This window comes from Populus alba, chromosome 16 (genome assembly GCF_005239225.2).
Source record: "Populus alba chromosome 16, ASM523922v2, whole genome shotgun sequence".
In the NCBI taxonomy this organism is placed as follows: Eukaryota; Viridiplantae; Streptophyta; class Magnoliopsida; order Malpighiales; family Salicaceae; genus Populus; species Populus alba.
In genome coordinates, this window is record NC_133299.1 from 15,689,701 (window position 1) to 15,709,992 (window position 20,292).

Here is a 20,292-nt window from a genome sequence, read left to right on the forward strand (position 1 = left end):
AAGAAAACAAGTGCTGGACTATTTTTCTGAGAAATTCAGAGGAAAATCAATTGAATCGTTTCTTGCTAAATCTGACTAATCTATAATGGTTTCTGTATGACTTGCTGGAAACAGCTATCAATTTAGCTACTTAATTATCTCTATTCATGCACAACTGCCTGAACTAATACAACTGACAAAAACCAAGGACATAGAAACTAAAGAACATCTTAGAAACAATGGTGACTAAGACAGCTGAGCATAAGGTGCCAATCCTTAGCACTGGAATCACACAGCTGATGGGTTAAAAGCGCGGCGGAAAGAGGTAGTAAAATCCTAGACACAACCTGATGAACATCAGCCAAACCGTCGGGCAGTCCTAGTATGCCCATATGGCAAGTTTATTACTAATATGCACGTGGTAATGTCAATAATTTCATTAAGAATCCTCCTTCCAGATGCTCTGTGAGCCAACCAAGGAAGATGAAGATCATCCTTTATGATAGATTATTATGATGGAAGATACTTTCAAATTTAGGCTGTGGGAATGGATTGTGGGTCTGTTTTGTTGAGTTCTTCATCTTTTTTAAGCTTTTAATCTTGCAGCATGAAAGCCGGAATATGTTTTTGTTACTAGTGACTAGAATCCGAGGAAGCGGGACATAATACAGAGACTGACAAGAAAGAACTTTGTAACAGACAACTTTAAAGGAAAAACCCAAGTGGAGGAGATAAAATTGCTTGTCTGATAATACAATAACAGCTTATAAAGCCATTTTCTTTATTTAATACCACCAGTATTCATGTTTTTGGAGGTACAAAAACAAGGGTGTATTATCATAACCACTGTACTTCTTCCTTTTCCTGTTGTGACCGATCAACTACTTTTACAAATCATCATGGTAGAGGAATGCCTCTAAAGGATTCCTCTTCTTGCAGCCCCATTTGCATTTCCATGAACACATGGAATTGACGATTGCGACTCGTGTTGAATGGAGGGAAATGATGTTTGATGTGGAAGGAGATTTTGATAGAACAATTGCATATCCATCATCCATGTAGTCTGTCCCGTCAGGGAAAAGCTGCCACAGAAGGCTCCCAGCTCCACTCCCACCTCTCTTGGTTGAGTTCAAGAGGGTCTTGTACACTGTGTTAATTAGTGTGTCGCGGAATGATGAGTTGTATCCAGGATCTTTTGAAGATACACCAAACTCAGCGAACACAACCGGCATTCCCAGATATTTCTCAGCATCCTCTATGTGAGCTTCCATCCATGACTTGGTGAATTGGATATGAGAATCCGTAATTGTTTGCGAAATCCTTCATCCATAGATTTAATCATTTGTTTAGACCCTAAATGAGAACAAGTTTTCTTTGTCATTGCTGTGCAGCGAGTACTTACCAGGAGTCTGCATATATGTGAACAGAAGCAAAATCAACACCGAGAACCTGATGGTTCCTGATAAAGTCGGTTCCAACTTGCGTAGCATATGAGTTTGGATTGAACTGAGCCCTATCAGGAGCCGATGGTCCATAAAATCCCTCCAATCCAATCTCTACCAAGTGCTTTGCATCCAGGCTCTTCACATAAACTGCCATGTCTGTTATCCATGACTACAAAAACAAAGACATCCATTTGCTTCAGAATCGATGGCATAAACAGAATTCTTCCTCAAAGCACTACCAGCTACAGGAATATATTGTATAGCTGCAATGCAAAATCAAGTGTCGAAGATCAACAAACCTGCAGTTTATCGCCAGAGGGATCTGAGGTGCATCGAGGTTCATTCATCAGCTCCCAAGCAAATATTGTAGGGTCATCCTTGTAGGTTATGTTCGTGATCGTGTTGACTCTATTCAATACCGCCTGCATTCAGTGAATAAAGAAACTGTAAGGCCAACTGTCAGATGGATTAATCTTCGGAATTCGATTAGATTGCACAAAAGAAATGTTGGTTGGAGCAGTGGTCTGAAAGTTGCCTTGACATGAGCCTTGTAGTAGCTTCTGAGAGCTGGATGAGAGAAGAAATCATCATCAGATGTCAAATTGAGGCCAGAAGCTTTTCCCCATTTAACATATTGTGCTTTTCCACCATATGCATCCCAATTGTTAGCCAATGATAATATGAGCCTGATCTTGTACTTATTTGCTTCACTGACCACAAAATCCAGGGCCTACAGCTCAAACAAAATAATGACACATAATAAAGAATGCATACCAAAATAACTTGGCATCCTAGCTATCAGTAGCCTTTGTAAGCTCAGAAACCAGGTAGCAGTTAGAAATACCTTGAAAACATCTTCATCATAAACACCTGGAGATTTTTGAAGAGCTCTCCATTGACCATCGTTAAAAGCCCAAGTCCTGCAGACTGATAGACCAACTGAGGATGCTTTTTGGAAAACCTCAGTGACCTTTCCTCTGGTAGATTGATCAGCAGCAAACACCATCAGCCAGTATGTGTTAAATCCATTGACATAGAAAGGTTGGTCATTGATCACAAACTGGTTTCCTTTCTTTGCCACCATTAGCCATTCATCTTCTTCCACATCATTCAACTCATAAACCCTGCACATTTGAATAATCAAAGCATAAACGTAAAAATCATGTTTTACAGAAAAATGGATGAATTTCTTTTTTTTTGTCTTCCTTTATGGTTACCCTTGACTTGAGCTAGAAGATGGTAGATGATTGTCTACTTCCTCCACCATTGTTTTAAATTGTTCATCATCCATAACACCAAAGCTGCTGCATTTTGAACTTTCATTAAGAAGAATAAAAACGGACACCAAGAAAATGATCTTGAACCCAAATACCCTCTTGTGGGTATCCATAGTATTGAGTCAGCAAACCAAGGGTTGCACATCCCACTTCACTGGACCCCCCATATTTATATGCATGATCATCTAAGGCTGTAGCAGAAACTGTGATATGCAAGAAGAGTGTTGAAGAGGGGATCTACACCATGGCTTTAAATCCAAGAAAACTTCAATTCATATACTCTCTATGCCATTTTCTTTTCTTCCAAACGCAGATACATAGATGGATTTACACAAGCAAAAGCTACAGACCTAGGTCTAGTTGCATACTTAAACAAGGCTTCAGGTATGACTCCTAAGGTAAGTTTTAAGGGTCCTACAAGACAATGAGACCCTTTTAAACCTAGATAACTTGTAGTTCAGATGACACTGACATTACTTCAAGGTCACTGCATCTTTCCTGAAGAACATGTTGACATGTCCTAAAACCAACAAACTAGATTGGTCTCTACACACACATATACATGGACAAACACGGAAAAAATAAATCCATGGAAAGAAAGACGAAATCGATGCAAGCCATTTCTCTGCAAAAAGCAATCTGGAGAGAAGGAGATTGAAGAAGTATAGTGGAGCTGGTAAGCAGGTAAGCAGAACTAAGCTGATCTGTTGCAAGCTTAACTTGAATGTTCTGTGACACATCATATATATGTGGCAGACCTAGAAAAAATCCTGTTAAGTAGCCTGGCAACCTTTGATTGTCCAAACACATAACCTGTCTGATTTATCAACTATCATATGCTTTTTGTTTCTGTCCTGTTTTTGGGTCAAAGTAACATATTTGTGCTCTGTTGCAGTCTCAAAGTTCCCATTAACAACTGGAGAAAACTATCTTTAACTTTGAAGTAGCAAAAGGTAGCTCCCAAGGAATCTAAGGTCCTGCTTTAATCATAACAATGTATTTGATATCATTATGTATCCTGGTATGCCTTCAAGAGTTTATATTTTGCATCATTTTGCTTTGGTTTTATTGAATCAAAAACCTAATATTGGATTAATCAAACTTGAAATTCAAAATTTTCATGGAAGATATGAGCTGAATTCAGCCATCAGAAGCTTAGATTTCGATCCCTTGTTTTTTTATAATTAAAAAAAAAATGTCTACCATGCAAAATGTTGTATCTTAGCCCAGTTTTTTTTTTTTTTTAGAACTATTTTTGTTGGCCCATTATGAAGCACTCATCTTGCATGGCTCTGGTTTTTTTCTATTTCTATCTGGGCCTTGCTAGAATTGTCACCCAAAAGTTCAGGATTTTTATTATTTTTCTTGTTCTTATCAAATTAATGCACCCCTGTACTGCCACTTGAAGGTTGATTTAATCAAATTCCATTGACTAGTTGATGGAGTCAAATCCAAGTGATAAATGTTGAGTAATTTTTAAATAAAAAACCATATAATTTTAAAGTTGACCTAATAAAACAATTACCCAAACCTTAAATGGGACTTATTATTGAGACTCGTGCGCACCTGTGTTCTGCCTATTATTAACAATATCAATTAACATGAAATATAGGTACTAGGGAGAGGGTTTTTCACGGTAACAATTGGTATAATTTACTGTGGATTCCTATAATGAGATTACAATTTTATCCTTGAGTGGAGCAAATGGAAGGTTTTATGATAAGGGTAGTTTGGTCTTCAAAACTATTGACAAAGGGTTTTCGCTCATATGTTTTTTTTCTCTCGGTCCTCATTCTTTGATTTTTAATTTTTTTTTTGTTTTTTTGTTAAAGTTTTGTTAATTTTTAATTTCATCCTTTATTCAAAATATATGTTGTTTTATTTTTTACAATTTGACTGTTATTTTTTTTATTTTTTTCTTGTCTTAAAGTTATTTTTCAATTTCATTTAACCCTCCAATTGAAATTTTTTATATGCCCTCAAATTTATTTTTTATTTTGATTTTTATCATCATTCTTTTAATTATAATTTTTTTAGATCATTTTGTGTATTTAATTTTTCTTTTTCTTATTTTATCATTCAACATTTGATTTGTTAGGGATTAGGCTTTACATATTTTTTCATTTCTAATGCTTCCGGTTTAATGACCCGAGTCGAATTTAAAAATATAATGTCGTTTGATATTTTTTTCTAGATCATTTTCTTTTACTATCTTATCATTTTACATTATTTTTTTAATTGATTTTGTTATTATCTTACAAAAAATTCTAAAAATTTATCCCGATATCATGATTTAGATGATTGATTTTGCAGGCAGAATTCAATCAAGAAATGCTACTACTTTTTTTTTCAATACAAGTTTTTTTTTAAAAAAAAAAATTATTTGAATTTTTAAGATATTATTTTAATTTAGCTATAATTATTTTTTTTTTATAAAAATGAACTTTTTTTTTCAAAATAAAAAATATTTATTTTTAAATAAAATTTCTGATATGTTTGGCCTTGTGTAATATATTTTTTAGGGTATGAGTTTATTTAATTAGTTTTATTTTTTTAAAATTTCTATTATCATTTATTGATTTAAATAAATAAGTTTCACAAACACAACTGAGTAAATATCTTATTTTATATAATTAAATATCTTAATTTACATTCATTTTTAACATTTTTCAATTTTTTTTAGTTATTGTTAACTATTTGTTTTTTTACTTTAATCAGATACCTACATATACATTTTGATATACACTTTGATTTTTTTATATATAATAAAAATATACTAAAATAGTCTATATACCTGATTTTTTTAAAAAATAAAATTTATATCCCGCAGATCACGGGTTAAATAGCTAGTCAAGGATTAAAGTTAATCTGCTGAGTGCTATTTACTTAAGTTGTACATCAATTTTATTTTTTTTCCTTTGGCAGGCCCATGATTAATAGAAACTTAGCCAATTTGTTCAATATTTTACATATAGCGTACAAAAAAAAATAAAAAAAAGGCCATTAGTCAATATTACTTACACTACAAGTTAAAAATAAATAAATAAATAATCATCAAAGTTGAAAACCACTTTCAACTACTATTTATCATCATATGCACAATAAATAAATAAATAAAAACTTTTCGTGGTTCCTATCAATTGCAAGAGGGTGGAGCCCTCATGGATGATGACTAGTGGCATGCATGTCTAAGAAGATGGAATTTTCATTTTCCTACATTCATGCAGTTTTTCCAAGTGTATTTAATATTGTGTTGTTTTTTTATTACGGTTTTAAAAAATTATAAATTATAATATTTTTTATAATTAAGGTTTTAAAAAGAAGTTTTAAATATAATCTACATATAAATTTAATTGCGTTTTAATTAACAAAACACTTTCAAAATTATGATTTAAAACAAGATTTAATTTTAACCACACTTCACCATATTATTAAATAATTTTATATCGGCAGATATTAATAGTAATATTAATCTATTAAAATTTATTTATATATAAAAAAACAGGGTTTAATGCATTGAATTTTATTCAAGATTCTCAAAAAAAAGGCCAAACAACTAATCATCTATAGAAAAATGATAAAGGAGCAAATAATTCATCACAGCTTGGTGGGGGAAGGGCCTCAAAAGACCAAACGCGTTAAAACGGTCTGATTTGAACGCGTTTTAGAGAATCTCTCCCTCCGCTACGACCCCTTCATCAGTGATCTGTCATCCAATCACAATTCCATTTTCCACCGTAAATGGCAAATACTGTAATTACTACCTCCTCCAAGGTTATTTACGTCGTTTTATCTAAACAGGCTAGCACCAAGGGAAACTACAAAAACAATAAATAAAACATGAGGAGACTTCGGTCCCCTAACTATCTACGTACTTTCAATTTAGTTCTCAAACAAAACATTTTCACGATCTCCCACCCCACTTCTCTGATATCCCAAATCAAATTCCCTCTCCTATCATATTATTAAACCGACCCGTCAAACTAATAACTCACTAGATTATCGATTTAAATAGTGGGTTATTAATATTGTAATATAGATATATTGTGTGGTATTAAGCCTAAAATTAAAAATAACAAAGTGGCAGGTGTTTAATTTTTGAAGGAGTTATCAAATTTTGAAATATTTTATCTCAAATTTAAATTATTATTTTTTTGAATTTTTTTTTTTTTTACATGTGGACTCAACAAACTAGGTTTAATTATTTTAACCGGTTTTATTAAATCCTATGAATTTATTATTTTTGATAGTTAGAACTTAAGCTTTTAAATTAGGTCTTGCCCACCCTATTAAGAATAGTTTAATTAGGAACTAAATTGTTAATTAGTTAATAGTACGAGGACTAATTTGAAGTTACAACAAAAATCCATTAAGAAGTTATTACATCATAATCATATGAAGAAACCCCCCACAAAACTAAGCAAGCGACTTCAAAAAAATTAATTGACTGGCAAGTGGCAGCTACTAAAAGCCAATACAAGGTGGTCTCTTTCTTCTAGTTTCTTCACCTTCATATTCAGGCGATCTGTCCGAATTGACCCAGTGAGTCCGTTTCTCTTTCAGGTTCTTTTCAGCTGAGTGTTTCTAAGAAGGTAAACTTTCACCTTCACCGACTCTAATCTCCGTTGTTTTGTTCCCCTAGAGCTCAAGAAAGATGGCTTGAGTTCTCTTTCTTTCCCTCTCTTGGAGTCCTTTATTAGTAGTGCTTCCTTTCCTTAAATGTCTTTGGGATTCCAGTGCTGGGATCTTAGCTTCTTGTAATCTGGTTTTTAGCTAGTTTTTCTTGTTTAGGAACTCGGTTTTTGGTGTTTGTTTAGCTTGTCCTTGATCTGGTCACATAAAGGTTTGAGCTTGATTTGAGTGCTTAATCACCTAGATCTCGGCTTTATTTATCCTTGTCAAGCTTCAGTTTTGAGCTTGCTTTGTTTCTGTTTTGGGTGTTGATTTCGTGGGTTCTGATAAAAAGAGACTTTATAGGCTGTTTTGTTGAGGTTGAGTCCATGAGAAGCATGGATAAGTGTTTCTGTGCTTCTGTTCTTGTTCTTCTTTGCTTGTTATCGTCAATTCAAGTTATTTTTGCTGCAAATTATGTTCCCACTGAGAAAACCCTCCTAGACTGTGGGGCCAACTCCGATGAACGTGATTTGGATGGTCGAGTTTGGACCTCAGATAAGGGTTCTTCATTCTTGTCTTCCTCTGGAAAATCATCCATAGCCACTGCTACTCCAGATCCTGCCGTTCCCCAAATTCCCTATCTAACAGCTCGCATTTTTCAGTCAAGTTTTACCTATAGTTTCCCAGTGGTTTCTGGTCATAAATCCGTTCGTTTGTACTTCTATCCTTCTTCATACAATGGCCTTAATGCGTCCGATGCTCGCTTTTCTGTTACTGCTGGGTCTTATACACTTCTTAGCAATTTTAGTGTTGCTCAAACCACGGATGCTTTGAATTTTGCTTCAATCATGAATGAGTATTTGATCAATGTGAATGGTGATACATTGAACATAACTTTTAGTCCGTCTTCAAATCCTTCAAGTGCTTATGCATTTGTCAACGGGATTGAAATTGTGTCAATGCCGGACATTTATAGTAATGCTAATGGAGTGATGATTGTCGGCCAAGGTGTCCCATATGTCATTGACAATACTACTGCCCTTGAGAATGTATATAGGTTAAACGTGGGAGGTAATAGCATCACCCCATCTGGTGATACAGGTCTGTTTCGATCTTGGTCTGATGATCAAATATATCTTTATGGGTCAGCATTTGGTGTTCCACAGAGTGCTGATCCAAATGTGACGATTAGATATCCTCCAGGGATGCCCTCATATGTTGCCCCAGATAATGTGTATCTCACTGCTAGATCGATGGGGCCAGCTCCTAATGTCAACGTGAATTACAATTTGACTTGGATATTTAGTGTGGACTCTGGTTTCAATTACTTGGTTAGGCTCCATTTCTGTGAGGTTTCAAATATAACCAAGATCAATCAGAGGGTATTTGACATCTTTCTCAATAATCAAACTGCTGAAGAAGGAGCGGATGTCATTGCCTGGGCAGGGGGGAATGGGAACAATGGAGTTCCAGTTATTAAAGATTATGTCTTGCTAGTTCCTACTGGGCCTCCACAGCAGGATATATGGCTTGCACTTCATCCTGATCTGAAATTAAAGCCCCAGTATTATGATTCAATATTAAATGGTGTGGAAATTTTCAAGCTAAGCAGTCCAAATGGTAATCTTGCTGGACCAAATCCAATTCCTGCTCCTGAACAGGACATCATTGATCCCTCAAGGGCCAGACCAGCTTCTGGATCTGGTCATTCAAAGAGCCAAACAGCGATTATAGCTGGAGGTGTGAGTGGTGGGGTTGTTCTAGCCGTTGTCATTGGTTTTTGTGTTCTTGCTGCATCCAGACGCCATAGACAAGGGAAGGAGGCAAGTTCAAGTGATGGACCATCTGGGTGGCTTCCTCTTTCTCTTTATGGAAATTCGCACTCTGCGGGTTCAGCCAAGACAAATACTACAGGAAGTTATGCTTCCTCTCTACCTTCAAACCTTTGCCGGCACTTCTCATTCGCTGAGATAAAGTCTGCCACCAGCAACTTTGATGAGGCTTTGCTCCTTGGGGTGGGAGGTTTTGGTAAAGTTTACAAAGGAGAAATTGATGGTGGAACAACTAAAGTTGCAATCAAGCGTGGTAATCCACTCTCTGAGCAAGGAGTGCATGAATTCCAGACTGAAATTGAAATGCTTTCAAAACTTCGACATCGTCACCTTGTTTCACTGATTGGTTACTGTGAAGAAAATACTGAGATGATTCTTGTTTATGATTACATGGCTCATGGAACATTGCGTGAACATTTATACAAAACCCAAAAGCCCCCTTTGCCATGGAAGCAAAGACTTGAAATATGCATTGGGGCTGCTCGTGGTTTACACTATCTCCACACTGGGGCAAAGCACACTATTATCCACCGTGATGTTAAGACAACTAACATTCTTTTGGATGAGAAGTGGGTTGCCAAGGTCTCTGATTTTGGGCTGTCGAAGACAGGCCCTACTTTGGATCACACTCATGTCAGCACTGTTGTCAAAGGTAGTTTTGGCTATCTGGATCCAGAGTACTTCAGGAGGCAACAACTAACTGAAAAATCCGACGTGTACTCATTTGGAGTTGTGCTGTTTGAGATCCTGTGTGCTCGACCAGCCTTGAACCCAACACTGCCTAAGGAACAGGTGAGCCTGGCAGAATGGGCTGCTCATTGCCATAAGAAAGGCATTCTTGATCAGATTCTTGACCCCTATCTGAAGGGGAAGATCACACCAGAATGCTTCAAGAAGTTTGCTGAGACTGCAATGAAGTGCGTCTCTGACCAAAGCATTGACAGGCCTTCAATGGGTGATGTCCTCTGGAACCTAGAGTTTGCTTTGCAGCTACAAGAGAGTGCAGAGGATGGTGGCAAGGGTATTGTAGGTGCAGATGATGAGGAGGTGCCATTCAATGTTGCCTATAAAGGGAAAGCTCCTGATGCTTCCCCTGGTTATGATGGTATTGTGACTGATTCAAGAAGCAGTGGAATCAGCATGAGCATAGGCGGCCGGAGCCTCGCTAGCGAAGACTCTGATGGCTTAACACCAAGTGCTGTTTTCTCGCAGATCATGAACCCGAAAGGACGATGAGCTGATCAAAATCCAGGAAGGCAGTTTGCAATCTACTGTCAATCGTCAAACAAACTCAATTTGGCATTTTTTTTTCTATAGTTTTTTCTTGTCTAATTCATTTAGTTACCTTCCCCCCTCGATCTGATATGTTTTGATCAGATCAGTTACTATAATTTGTATCTACAATTTACCTGAAGAGTGTAAAATAAAGTTGTGTAACTTCCTTTGGCATTTGTGATAGTAGCATCTACATGCTATCATATTGTTTTTTCTTGTTGAAACTATTTTCATGCCTTACCATATTTGAAACTCAAGTGGATGGATTTAGATAGAACAACAGTCCATGTATTGTGATGTATGCTTGCATGTGGTATTTTTTAGTCTTTGATGGTCTGAATTGCTGTAAATTCCGGTCTCTTACAAGTGGTGGGGTCCAAGCAGAGTGTTCTTAATACAAGGAAAAGGGCAGGGCAGGTTTTTTATGCCCTAAAACTGTCTGGTTCAACGAGTCATTTTGAATCGGCTGGCAAGAACGTGGGGAAGTGCAAGTGGAAGGGCTGTCGTAGGGTTTGTCGATAAATTGACTTTTGTGAGAGAATAAAATTTAACAAAAATATTTTATTATGTTATTATTATTCGCCAAAAGAGACGTTGGTTAGACAGATGCCACCCATTGAATGAAATTATGCACCCTGTAACATATAATTCAATTTTTATACTAATAAAATCTTTGAAAAAAGCTTATAAATCATGTTGTGGATTGATCCAAAAAAAAATAAAAAGAAATATTTTATTTTTATATATAAAAAACATATTTGATACGCATTTTAAACTGAAATCTTTAATATAAAATTTTAATTGTTTTGAATAAAAATAATTTACAATAACTATATGATAAGAAATTGTAACTTAAAGTTTCTAGTTAATTTTTTATTTTATTTTTTCAACTTTGTTTTAATCTTTTTTATATGTATCATGTAATAAGTTTTTATTAAATGCATGACATTATTGGTCAAAATTTAAAATTTTTGACGCATAAATAAATAACTAATGTGTAATAACTATAAAAATATACTTAAAATTGCACCGTTTTATGTTTTATTATTGTAAATAAATACGAAGATAGTTATAGAACATAGCTTTTTCTTCAAGATGGTCCCAAAGTGGCTAAGGTCCAAAATGTTTGCAATAAAATTATATCAATAAGTTGATAATACAACATTGATGCATATCCAACTAATCTTCTTTTGTGCAGAGAGATTAAATCTTTTTCGAGTTAAGTTTTATCCAAATCAATACATTTATGAAAATTTTATATTTAAACTAATGTATTTTTGATAAATTTTTCTTCACAGCCTTTTATTTATTTGAATCTCAAACAAATTCTCAAAGAATTTGTGATTACAGTATGTATGAATAAGTGGTCTAACCCAACCCTACAGATTAATTAGGACTCTTAGAACTCTTTTACTAGCTCCTTGTACTTACCAGGATTTAAATTAATCAGGTTAGAGTTTACCTAATTAACCTGACAGGTTATTCCATAATTTAATTCACTCGGTCAAAATCTAGTTCAATTTATTTTTTTAAAATAATATTGTTTTATTTTTTTTTAAAAAAAATCTCAAAACATCGTGTTGAATTTGATCAGGTCAATCAAGTTCATATCATGGGTCAGATCAAATTTATAAACTTTTGGAATGAGCACAAAGCATACATGCTTTAGGTATTTGGCTTGTTGAACATGTACTGCAACCATGTAATTTTTTTAAAAAAATTTCTTAAAATAACCTTGTATTGGGCTTAATTAGGTGAATTCGGATTAACCCACTTAATTAATTAATGATCCATATTGTAAATTATACAGAGTTTAATAACTTTTGGTGAGCACAAAACATTCATGCTTCATGTATTTGACTTGTTCCATCTGTATTGCAACCGTATAATACGTGAAAAATAACAGAAGCTCCAAGACACCAAACGACATGATTTTAGGATGCTAGAGGAACCTGCACGACCATATGATACGAGGGAAGGGTCCACACGGAATTGTAGGTTCAGTTGTACAGCTTGAAGTGCCAGAGAGGTAAAGATAGAACAGAAAACGTCATCCAACTCTTGACGACTCTTTCATTGTTCTTTCACATGCTCAACTTGGTCCCAAAAAGCTACAAGAGAACGTGGTGGTTGAAGGGGAGAGAGTCCAAATTTGTGTATTCTATTGCTTTCAAGGCATTCTAAAGATTATCAAGATATTCAGAAAGTGGGACTTGCTGTAGTGGGCACTAGGCGCCGGTAAACGGTGGAAAGTGCGTCCACAACACCGCTTTCCAAGAAAGATCTCCAGCCAATCATTACCAGTTCCTGGAAAAAGTTACGAAAACAGCACTGTGAGAATACATATTTCCATAGACTTTCTGGAAGAATTGCAGTGAAGTTGCTGTTCTTGGTCCTAAATATCTGAAGCAGAAACAATGTTCTTCCAAATGGGGTCATATTTAACCGACAAAAATCGAACTTATAGTCTTCCCATCCCTACTTGCTTCTGACAGCTCTTGATCCTGACTCTCTTTGGAGGCACTGAGGAGAAATATGCATGCAGTAGGCACTCATTTATACCAAGTATGCATTGATGATTTGCAGAGGAAAAGACACGATTTAATCCTTTTAAAATAGCTTGCAGTAGGCACTCATTTATGGTAATTTCCATCAGAAACACTTACCTTAGCCAAGCATTGCCCCATATCTCATATTTAGACAGCCAAATCAAAGATTTCCTACAGTTTAATTATATGATAAGGTGTCAGCAATTCATCACCAGGTGAGGAGAGGAGAGAGAGAAAATAAACTTTAAAGCAGAAGTTTATTGATGAACAGAGCTAACATTAGTTAACAACACTATAATACAAAGAATGAAAAGCAGAGGAGTTAGGACTATGTTCTGTCTACAGACATACACTTTAGTTTTCTCCTTGCTGCTTAGATAGAAGATAAGATGACTGTTTTTTAGACCATAGAGAGAAGACAACTGGAAAACCAAACCCAGAAAGACAACCAACAAGATGATCTAACCTGAAATATCCTGGTGGAGATTGGGGGTATGATGAAACCTGAGCAATCAACTTGGTCTTAGGAATTAGTATAGGAATTAATCAAGTACTAATCATCTCAGCAATTGTATTTTATTTTGTTTTACTACTCCCAAGTAAAATTTCTCGGAAATGAATTTTAAAAATTGATTGTTTTAGTTTAGCTTCTTTCATGTAATTTATTAATTTGAGTTCGTATGAAATAGATTAGAGAATTTTAAAGGGTTTTTTTTTAGTTTATAAAGTCAGCTTAAATTTTTAAATTGAGATTATTTTTTGGTATGATATTAAAATTTTAAAAATCAAGAATCACAAGTTTGAATTTTAATATTCATATTTATTTTATAAAAAAATCAAGCACAAGATAATATAAACCTGTATAAATTTCAAAGTTAAAAATTTTTTATTCAAAAAAATATATTAAAAAATAATATAAATCATCTATTTAACCTTATTTATCAACTTAAACTTTCAAGATAAAATTTTTAGGATGAGACTTGGGCTTTTCTTCTCACCTTTCATCTCCCTAAATTCTTGACTTGTAAACGGTTTCAAAAAATACCTCAAATTGCTATTCACGCAAGGTAACTTTTATTAATAAAAAAAAAAATAATACACCGAGATCTTCCAAAATGTTTCACAGCCTTATTCCACCAACAAAGCCTTCTAAAACAAAAATCCAAAGCTAAAAACATCAAACTCTTAACAGTATTCATTTGTGAAATTTCTCATTCTGCCGAAATATCAACAACAAAATGCTTGCATCAAATTGGTCATATCTACATGACAGAACAAAATTCACAGGCGGAACCACACGATTGAAGGGCTTCAATACTCAAAAACATCGACAGGATAATGTTCAATAGGGTCTCACAGACACCAGGAACCATCAAAGCAGTCATTTGGCACTAGGGGGCAATGAGTCTAAAATAGCAGCTATCTTCTTCTGTAACTCTGGCTTGTTGGCTCCCACAAGCTTGTCCAGCTGCTGCCCATCTCGAAGGAAGAAGAAAGTAGGAGTAGCTTTGATCTCCCATGAAGCACTGAAGTCCTGCAAACACACATAGTAACACACTAATTTTAACCATCATCCAGTTCAACACATTCCGCTGTAAACAAAACTTGTAGCCATATCAATATATGACGAGTTTCAAAATCAGGATTGAATTTCTTTTTTTCTTTTTTTTTTCATTTATATGACTTTTTATTCAATATCTATTGTGAAGACTGTACAATAAGTCGAGAGAGAGAGGGAGGGTGCATGTCATGCAATTAAAAGGATAGTTATGACAGTCCAACCTATGTAGATGAATGACAAGAGAAATTGGGATATCAGGAAGCGAGAATATAATTTACAACTTACAGATAGTTCATCAACATCAATCACTAAGAACATTAGAGAAGGGTAGTTTTCCGATAGCTCAATGTAGTATGGTGCAATCTGTTTACAAGGACCACACCATCTTGCACTGAAATTTGCGAGCACCTGTTAAACATCCATATTCAGTTCAAAATGAAAACAGATTACTAAAACACACTAGTCAGAAGATCAAATAAATTTTACATGAAGTCAGCTCCAAAGCCAGCCAACATGGTTGTATTGTATACGCTGCAAAATGAGAGCTGTGGGAAATTTTAGGGTGTAGGGTGCATCTATTTGATGGAGACATCATACCCAAGACGTATGATCTATTAATGAGGAAGGATAGTTGAACTTTTGTGTTATTAGATTTTATTTAGGTTTATTTATTGGGCTTAATTTAACTATTGTTTGATATTTTATTTGTGGGCTATAAATCCAATTATTTATTCTAGTTAGGTTTTAATATTTATATCTTATTTATCTAAATGTTAGACCTCTCCTTTTTAATTCAAATTACTGTTTCCAAAAAATCTAAATATTACACAGTTTTTGATGAATTAAATAAAAATTGCAAAGTTGTAGATTTTCTCTACCCACATTCTTCTCTTCTTCAGCTTCTTTGGCTTCTTTTTTTAAGTTTTTTCTTTTTTTTAGCTTGAAATCTCTTTTGTTCCACAACAGTTTTGGTATCACACTTTCATAAGTTTTATGATGATGGAGAATAGTCAAAACCTTGTGTTATTGGATTTTATTTAGGTTTATTTAGTGAGCTTAATTTAACTATTGTTTGATATTTTATTTAGTGGGCTATAAGCCCAATTGTTTGTTTTAGATTTTATTATTTATATCCTATTTATTTAAATGTTAGATATTTTTTGATAAATTAAATAAAAATTGCATAAGACTTTTTTTAATTCACATCCTTCTCCTTTTCAGCTTCTTTGGTTTCTTTTTTTCTGAGCTTCTTCTTACTTTTTTTATAAGCTTTAAATCTTTTATATCCCGCATCAGCACTATTTCGTCTCTTTTGGTTCTCAATAAGAAATTCGCTAACCTCAAGTTATAATTCTCAGTCAAAAGATATTAATGAGTATTGTAAAAAAAGGATATTGGAAGAAAAAAGAAATCCCGTGGATGGATAAAAGTCAAACTTACAATTTTGCCATCCCTGCTTGCTTCTGACAGCTTCTGATCCCATCTCTCTTTTGTGGTAATGAGGTGCACATTACCACCAGCAAGCTCGATATGTGGCTCATCATCATCCGCGTCATGGTTACGCTGCAAATAGCATGAACACTCAGAAAAGTGGAAGCCTAAAAGATAACCAGGGAATAATAACATAACAAGTCAGCTATATCTATATACAAAAAGAGTCCATTTTAGAAAAAATATTTAGCCAAAAGAATTGATTCTTTTTTTTTTTTTACATGTGAATAGATTCACTCGAGTGCCATCAGGCATAAACGAAGTAGATGGATTTGTTTTTTATTCTTTATTTCAAACAGAGTAGAATGCAAATTTCTATCCACAAGTTTAATATTTAAAGTTGAAAAGTCTCTGTTATTGTTTTACTACTTTTTAAGTGGTTAAGAGAGTTCATTATTCTTTGTTTTAGCAGCTCTATCCTCTCTAAAACAATAGGTAAAAATATAGTTCCCCTTTGTGGCTTGACTCTTCACGGACTACTTTAAAAGTTTTTAATCGTGACCTCAACATTTTTTGGACAGATGATACTGATTCGTGTTACATATTCTGTTGACATCTCAATTAAAACTGCCAGGGTGTGAAACTTGTTATAACTATACATGATGTCTCTTCCTGAATGCATAATGCATCTGACACAGACTTGCACCATTTTAACCTGGAAATTTTCTAGAAGCAATCAATCATTGACTTGACGACATTGTATCCATCTTAGTCTTCACCATCTTTTCCAGGCCGCAAATGAAAATCACATCTGCTGGGGAGCCTTTACTGAGAATCTGAGTAAACTAAACACTAAAAGGTTTCTCTTTTCCTAACTGACTACCATGGAAAAAAAAAATGTTAAAAATCAAATGAGCAGTCTCCTGGACAATGTTACTCCTGAAACTAACAGTATATTCAATACAATGAAATCCCAGAACACATGCTCTCCTATCAACGAAAACAAGTTTGTAAGTCTCTAACTTAAAAGTAATATAATTGCTTAGGTTGTCTCAATTTCCCATGAAAATGTTTTTTTCAGTAATTAGATACTTTCAGCCACGTTATCCCATGTTACCAACTACTTTAAGATCAGCCTGGGGAATCCTTTTCTGCAGTATCATACAAGCCAAGGACCTAACCTTCATTTAATCATAATTCAATACTACCTTCTGCTGCAGTCTTACAGACTACTATTTTGATCATTTCTCCATTCTAAACTATTCACAGTCCCTTCAAGAGAACCAGATTACATTGATAAGCACGATCTGTTCCAAAGTAAATCTTCCTTGTTATTGTGAAAGCAATATGAAGACAACAATATACTTAAATCCACATGGAATCTTGCACAGAAACCACAACACCAAGCGGGCATTGGTGGTTCATGATGGACGGGGTACAATTTGATTCCTGGGAACAGTGCAATAACATAAATTGGAAGCCTTAAGGATAGGTGGGGAGTAAGCCATGGAGTCAGCTAAATCTACATTTGAGTCCATTAAAATACTAAGCCAAACAAACTGATTCGTTTTTCTTTACAAAATTGAATAGATTCATTAGGGTGCCACCAACAGAACATAACAAAATTGACAGATTTGGTTATTGTATAACAAAAAAAAAATGCAGAATTCGATCCCAAGTTTCCTATTCAAAGTTGAAAAGATTTTGATAATGTTTTAAGAGCTTCAGAGGGTTGAGAGATTTTGTTATTCTTCATGTTAATAACATTTATCCTTGCACGGCAAATCCCTTCTGTGGCTTCACTGGTCACCCACAAACCATTAACAAAATCCTTAACTGTTATTGTCATGTTTTTAGGACACATAATAACAGTATGTTTTTTTTGCATACACAGTTGATTTATCTTAACCAAAACTACAAATTATGAGAAGCTTGTGATGGTTTTAGGACATATAATAACATTATGTTTCTCTTACTCAATGCATAACCATGACATTGATACAGAATTCCACTATTCTTAGAACTTTTCTACATGTAATAAAATGACAATAACAATGTTGTATTTATTGCATATCCTCTTTTTTCATTATTTTTTCATGCCACAACATCATATCAGCTGATGAGCCACGACTATCAAACCTTAATACATCACCTACAAAAGGATACTATTTCCCCCTGGTTACCACAAAAAACTGATACTAAGAATTGGATGAATCAAGTGACAAGTACAAGTGCAGTCCAAAGAACGAGGTTGCTCCTACAACTAACAATATACACCAACACTGTTAAATCCTATAGCCAATGCATGCTCCCCTATCAGCAAAGATAAGACTCCAAGTCTCTAACCTAAAAGCTCTTCATTTTTAAGGATACATCTTAGGTATCGTCTCATGTTCCCAAGAGAGTTTCAGCGAGAGAATATTCCGCCACATCATCCCTAGTACCAGCTAGCTCAAGGTTAGCTGTGGAATCCTTTTGTGCAAAATTATACCAGCCAAGTTCCTGACCTTCATTAAATCAATAACTCAACTATATCTAATGCTAAATTATTACAAAGAACTATAATTTTGGAAATGGCTCAGTTCTTAACTCCTCGTAAAACCTTCAAAGAACCAAATCCCATCAATAAACTTCCATTTTCACGACTATCTAGTAATATTTTTCCATTTGCAGTATCTAAAAACAACAAGAAAAACAATAAGAAACCTGAATTCCAAGCTTCCTCAGACACAAACAAAAAAGAGTAATCGGTTGCAATTATATGTAAGAAGATAAAATAATTAATTTCCATAGAAACTCTTACCTTAGCCAAGCAAAGTCCCATATCTGATTTCCAGACTTTAAACCCAAGCAGATTGATGTAATGTCCCAATTACCCTGAAAATGGAACGAAATCCAAAATCTTCAACACGCCTAAAGAAAAACCACTAAAATGCATATTGTTCTTAACAATTCACAGCAAGAACAAATAAAAAACAAAACGAAAAAGAATTTAACCCCTTCAATTCAAAACTGTGAAGCAGAAGCCTCTAAATCATATCAGTAAAATTAAATTTGGGTAGCAAGAAAAATGAAAAATCTTTCAAAACATTTCTCTTTAAATTACAATTAAGAACCAAAAGTAAGATCATTTACTTCAACAATCAGAATGTTAAAACTCTCTTCTTTCAATAACATTAACAGCACTATTCTTAAAGAAAAAACATTAAAAATAGAAATAATGAAGCATGGAGAGAAATTAAGACAAGAAGGGGGTCATCAATTATGATTACCTTCTTCTTTAAGATTCAAACAAGGAGATTATGAACCCTAGTCTTGATTTGCTGAGTAATGAAGGGGGGAGAGAGAAGAATAATGTTTACAGGTAGACGAAGGTTTGTGCTTTTTCTGATTAAACTAATGAAAAGGAGACAGAAATAACAAACAAAGGTGAAAGACATTCTTTTGTTGTTGGGTAATTGGAGTTGTTGCTTTGGTTCTTACTGTCCTCATATTTTGCTCCCTTTCTAATTTTAGAGAGGAGGTTGCACTCTAATTTATTACTTACCGTAATGGGCCATTAAGTAAGTGTTTAAGGTTATAGAAATGATTATTTTTTATTTGAAAATATATAAAAATAATTTTTTTTTATTTTTTAAAATTTATTTATAAGATCAACATATTAAAATAATAAAATTTAATATAAAAAAATTCAAAAATATTATTTGAATGCTAAAATAAACGCACTTGATCTAGCTAATATCATAATTTTTAAACTCAAATACTGAAAATACTTTTAATAAATCTCATTGAAAACTTTATTTCTTAAAAAATATTGATTAGATAAATATAATTAATTTGTAAAATTTTTTTTAAAACACAACCATAAAACCCACCTTAATATACAAAAACTTACCTCAATATCGCGTCCCATAAAAAAGAAGAAAGTAGATAAAGTTATGTAGATATAGAATCAATAAAAAAGTATTTATCATTTTACCTCAAAAGAATTTATTGTCTGCTCTTAAATACTAGTAGTAGTAGTTTGATTGTAATATTATTTATCAAGTTTAATTTGTTATTCTTAGTAACATAAATAAAAATAAATAATAAACTAATTATCTAGTAGATGATCTAGTTGTAAAAACTTAAGACTAAGAAATTTGCTTCCTTGTGGTTCTTAAGTTTAAATCATATGGTTGCTAATATAATGGTTACTGAAAACTTATATGGTCATTAACTTCAGGACTCGTGAGATTAGTCAAGGTATACGCAAACTGGTCCAGACACGCATGTTAATAATAATAATAAAAAAAAAATAACTAAGATTTAGATGTTACTCTTTGTAAG

The 20,292-nt window shown here is 33.9% G+C and overlaps 3 protein-coding genes across 3 annotated transcripts; 1 reads left to right on the forward strand and 2 right to left on the reverse strand.

Moving 5' to 3' along the window:
* Positions 1-683: 683 nt before the first annotated feature.
* LOC118047202 (mannan endo-1,4-beta-mannosidase 6) lies at positions 684-2,855 on the reverse strand. Its single transcript, XM_035056426.2, has 6 exons — positions 2,642-2,855; positions 2,269-2,548; positions 1,960-2,154; positions 1,724-1,846; positions 1,382-1,593; positions 684-1,299 (listed from the first exon to the last, which is right to left on the reverse strand). Exons 1-6 carry the CDS (start codon positions 2,812-2,814, stop codon positions 867-869), a joined length of 1,416 nt encoding a protein of 471 aa, XP_034912317.1. The 5' UTR covers positions 2,815-2,855; the 3' UTR covers positions 684-866.
* Positions 2,856-7,120: 4,265 nt separating this feature from the next.
* On the forward strand, positions 7,121-10,596 carry LOC118047185 (receptor-like protein kinase FERONIA). Its single transcript, XM_035056392.2, has one exon. It carries the CDS (start codon positions 7,702-7,704, stop codon positions 10,381-10,383), a length of 2,682 nt encoding a protein of 893 aa, XP_034912283.1. The 5' UTR covers positions 7,121-7,701; the 3' UTR covers positions 10,384-10,596.
* A 3,426-nt stretch (positions 10,597-14,022) lies between these two features.
* LOC118047199 (thioredoxin H-type) lies at positions 14,023-19,500 on the reverse strand. The gene is made up of 5 exons (XM_035056423.2): positions 19,236-19,500; positions 18,767-18,840; positions 15,973-16,095; positions 14,818-14,940; positions 14,023-14,505 (listed from the first exon to the last, which is right to left on the reverse strand). The coding sequence occupies exons 2-5, from the start codon at positions 18,785-18,787 to the stop codon at positions 14,353-14,355; spliced, it is 420 nt and encodes a 139-aa protein (XP_034912314.1). The 5' UTR covers positions 18,788-18,840; positions 19,236-19,500; the 3' UTR covers positions 14,023-14,352.
* Between the last annotated feature and the right edge of the window lie 792 nt (positions 19,501-20,292).

Coding starts and splice junctions, on each gene's coding strand:
- LOC118047199 (XM_035056423.2), bottom strand. CDS start 18,787: ATGGGACTTTGCTTGGCTAAG. Junction 16,096..18,766: donor TGGGACTTTGCTTGGCTAAG/GTAAGAGTTTCT, acceptor TGCTATTTGCAG/CGTAACCATGACGCGGATGA. Junction 14,506..14,817: donor TTGATGTTGATGAACTATCT/GTAAGTTGTAAA, acceptor GTGTGTTTGCAG/GACTTCAGTGCTTCATGGGA.
- LOC118047185 (XM_035056392.2), top strand. CDS start 7,702: ATGAGAAGCATGGATAAGTGTTTCTGTGCTTCTGTTCTTGTTCTTCTT.
- LOC118047202 (XM_035056426.2), bottom strand. CDS start 2,814: ATGGATACCCACAAGAGGGTATTTGGGTTCAAGATCATTTTCTTGGTG. Junction 2,549..2,641: donor TCTTCTAGCTCAAGTCAAGG/GTAACCATAAAG, acceptor TCAAATGTGCAG/GGTTTATGAGTTGAATGATG. Junction 2,155..2,268: donor ATGATGAAGATGTTTTCAAG/GTATTTCTAACT, acceptor TTTGAGCTGTAG/GCCCTGGATTTTGTGGTCAG.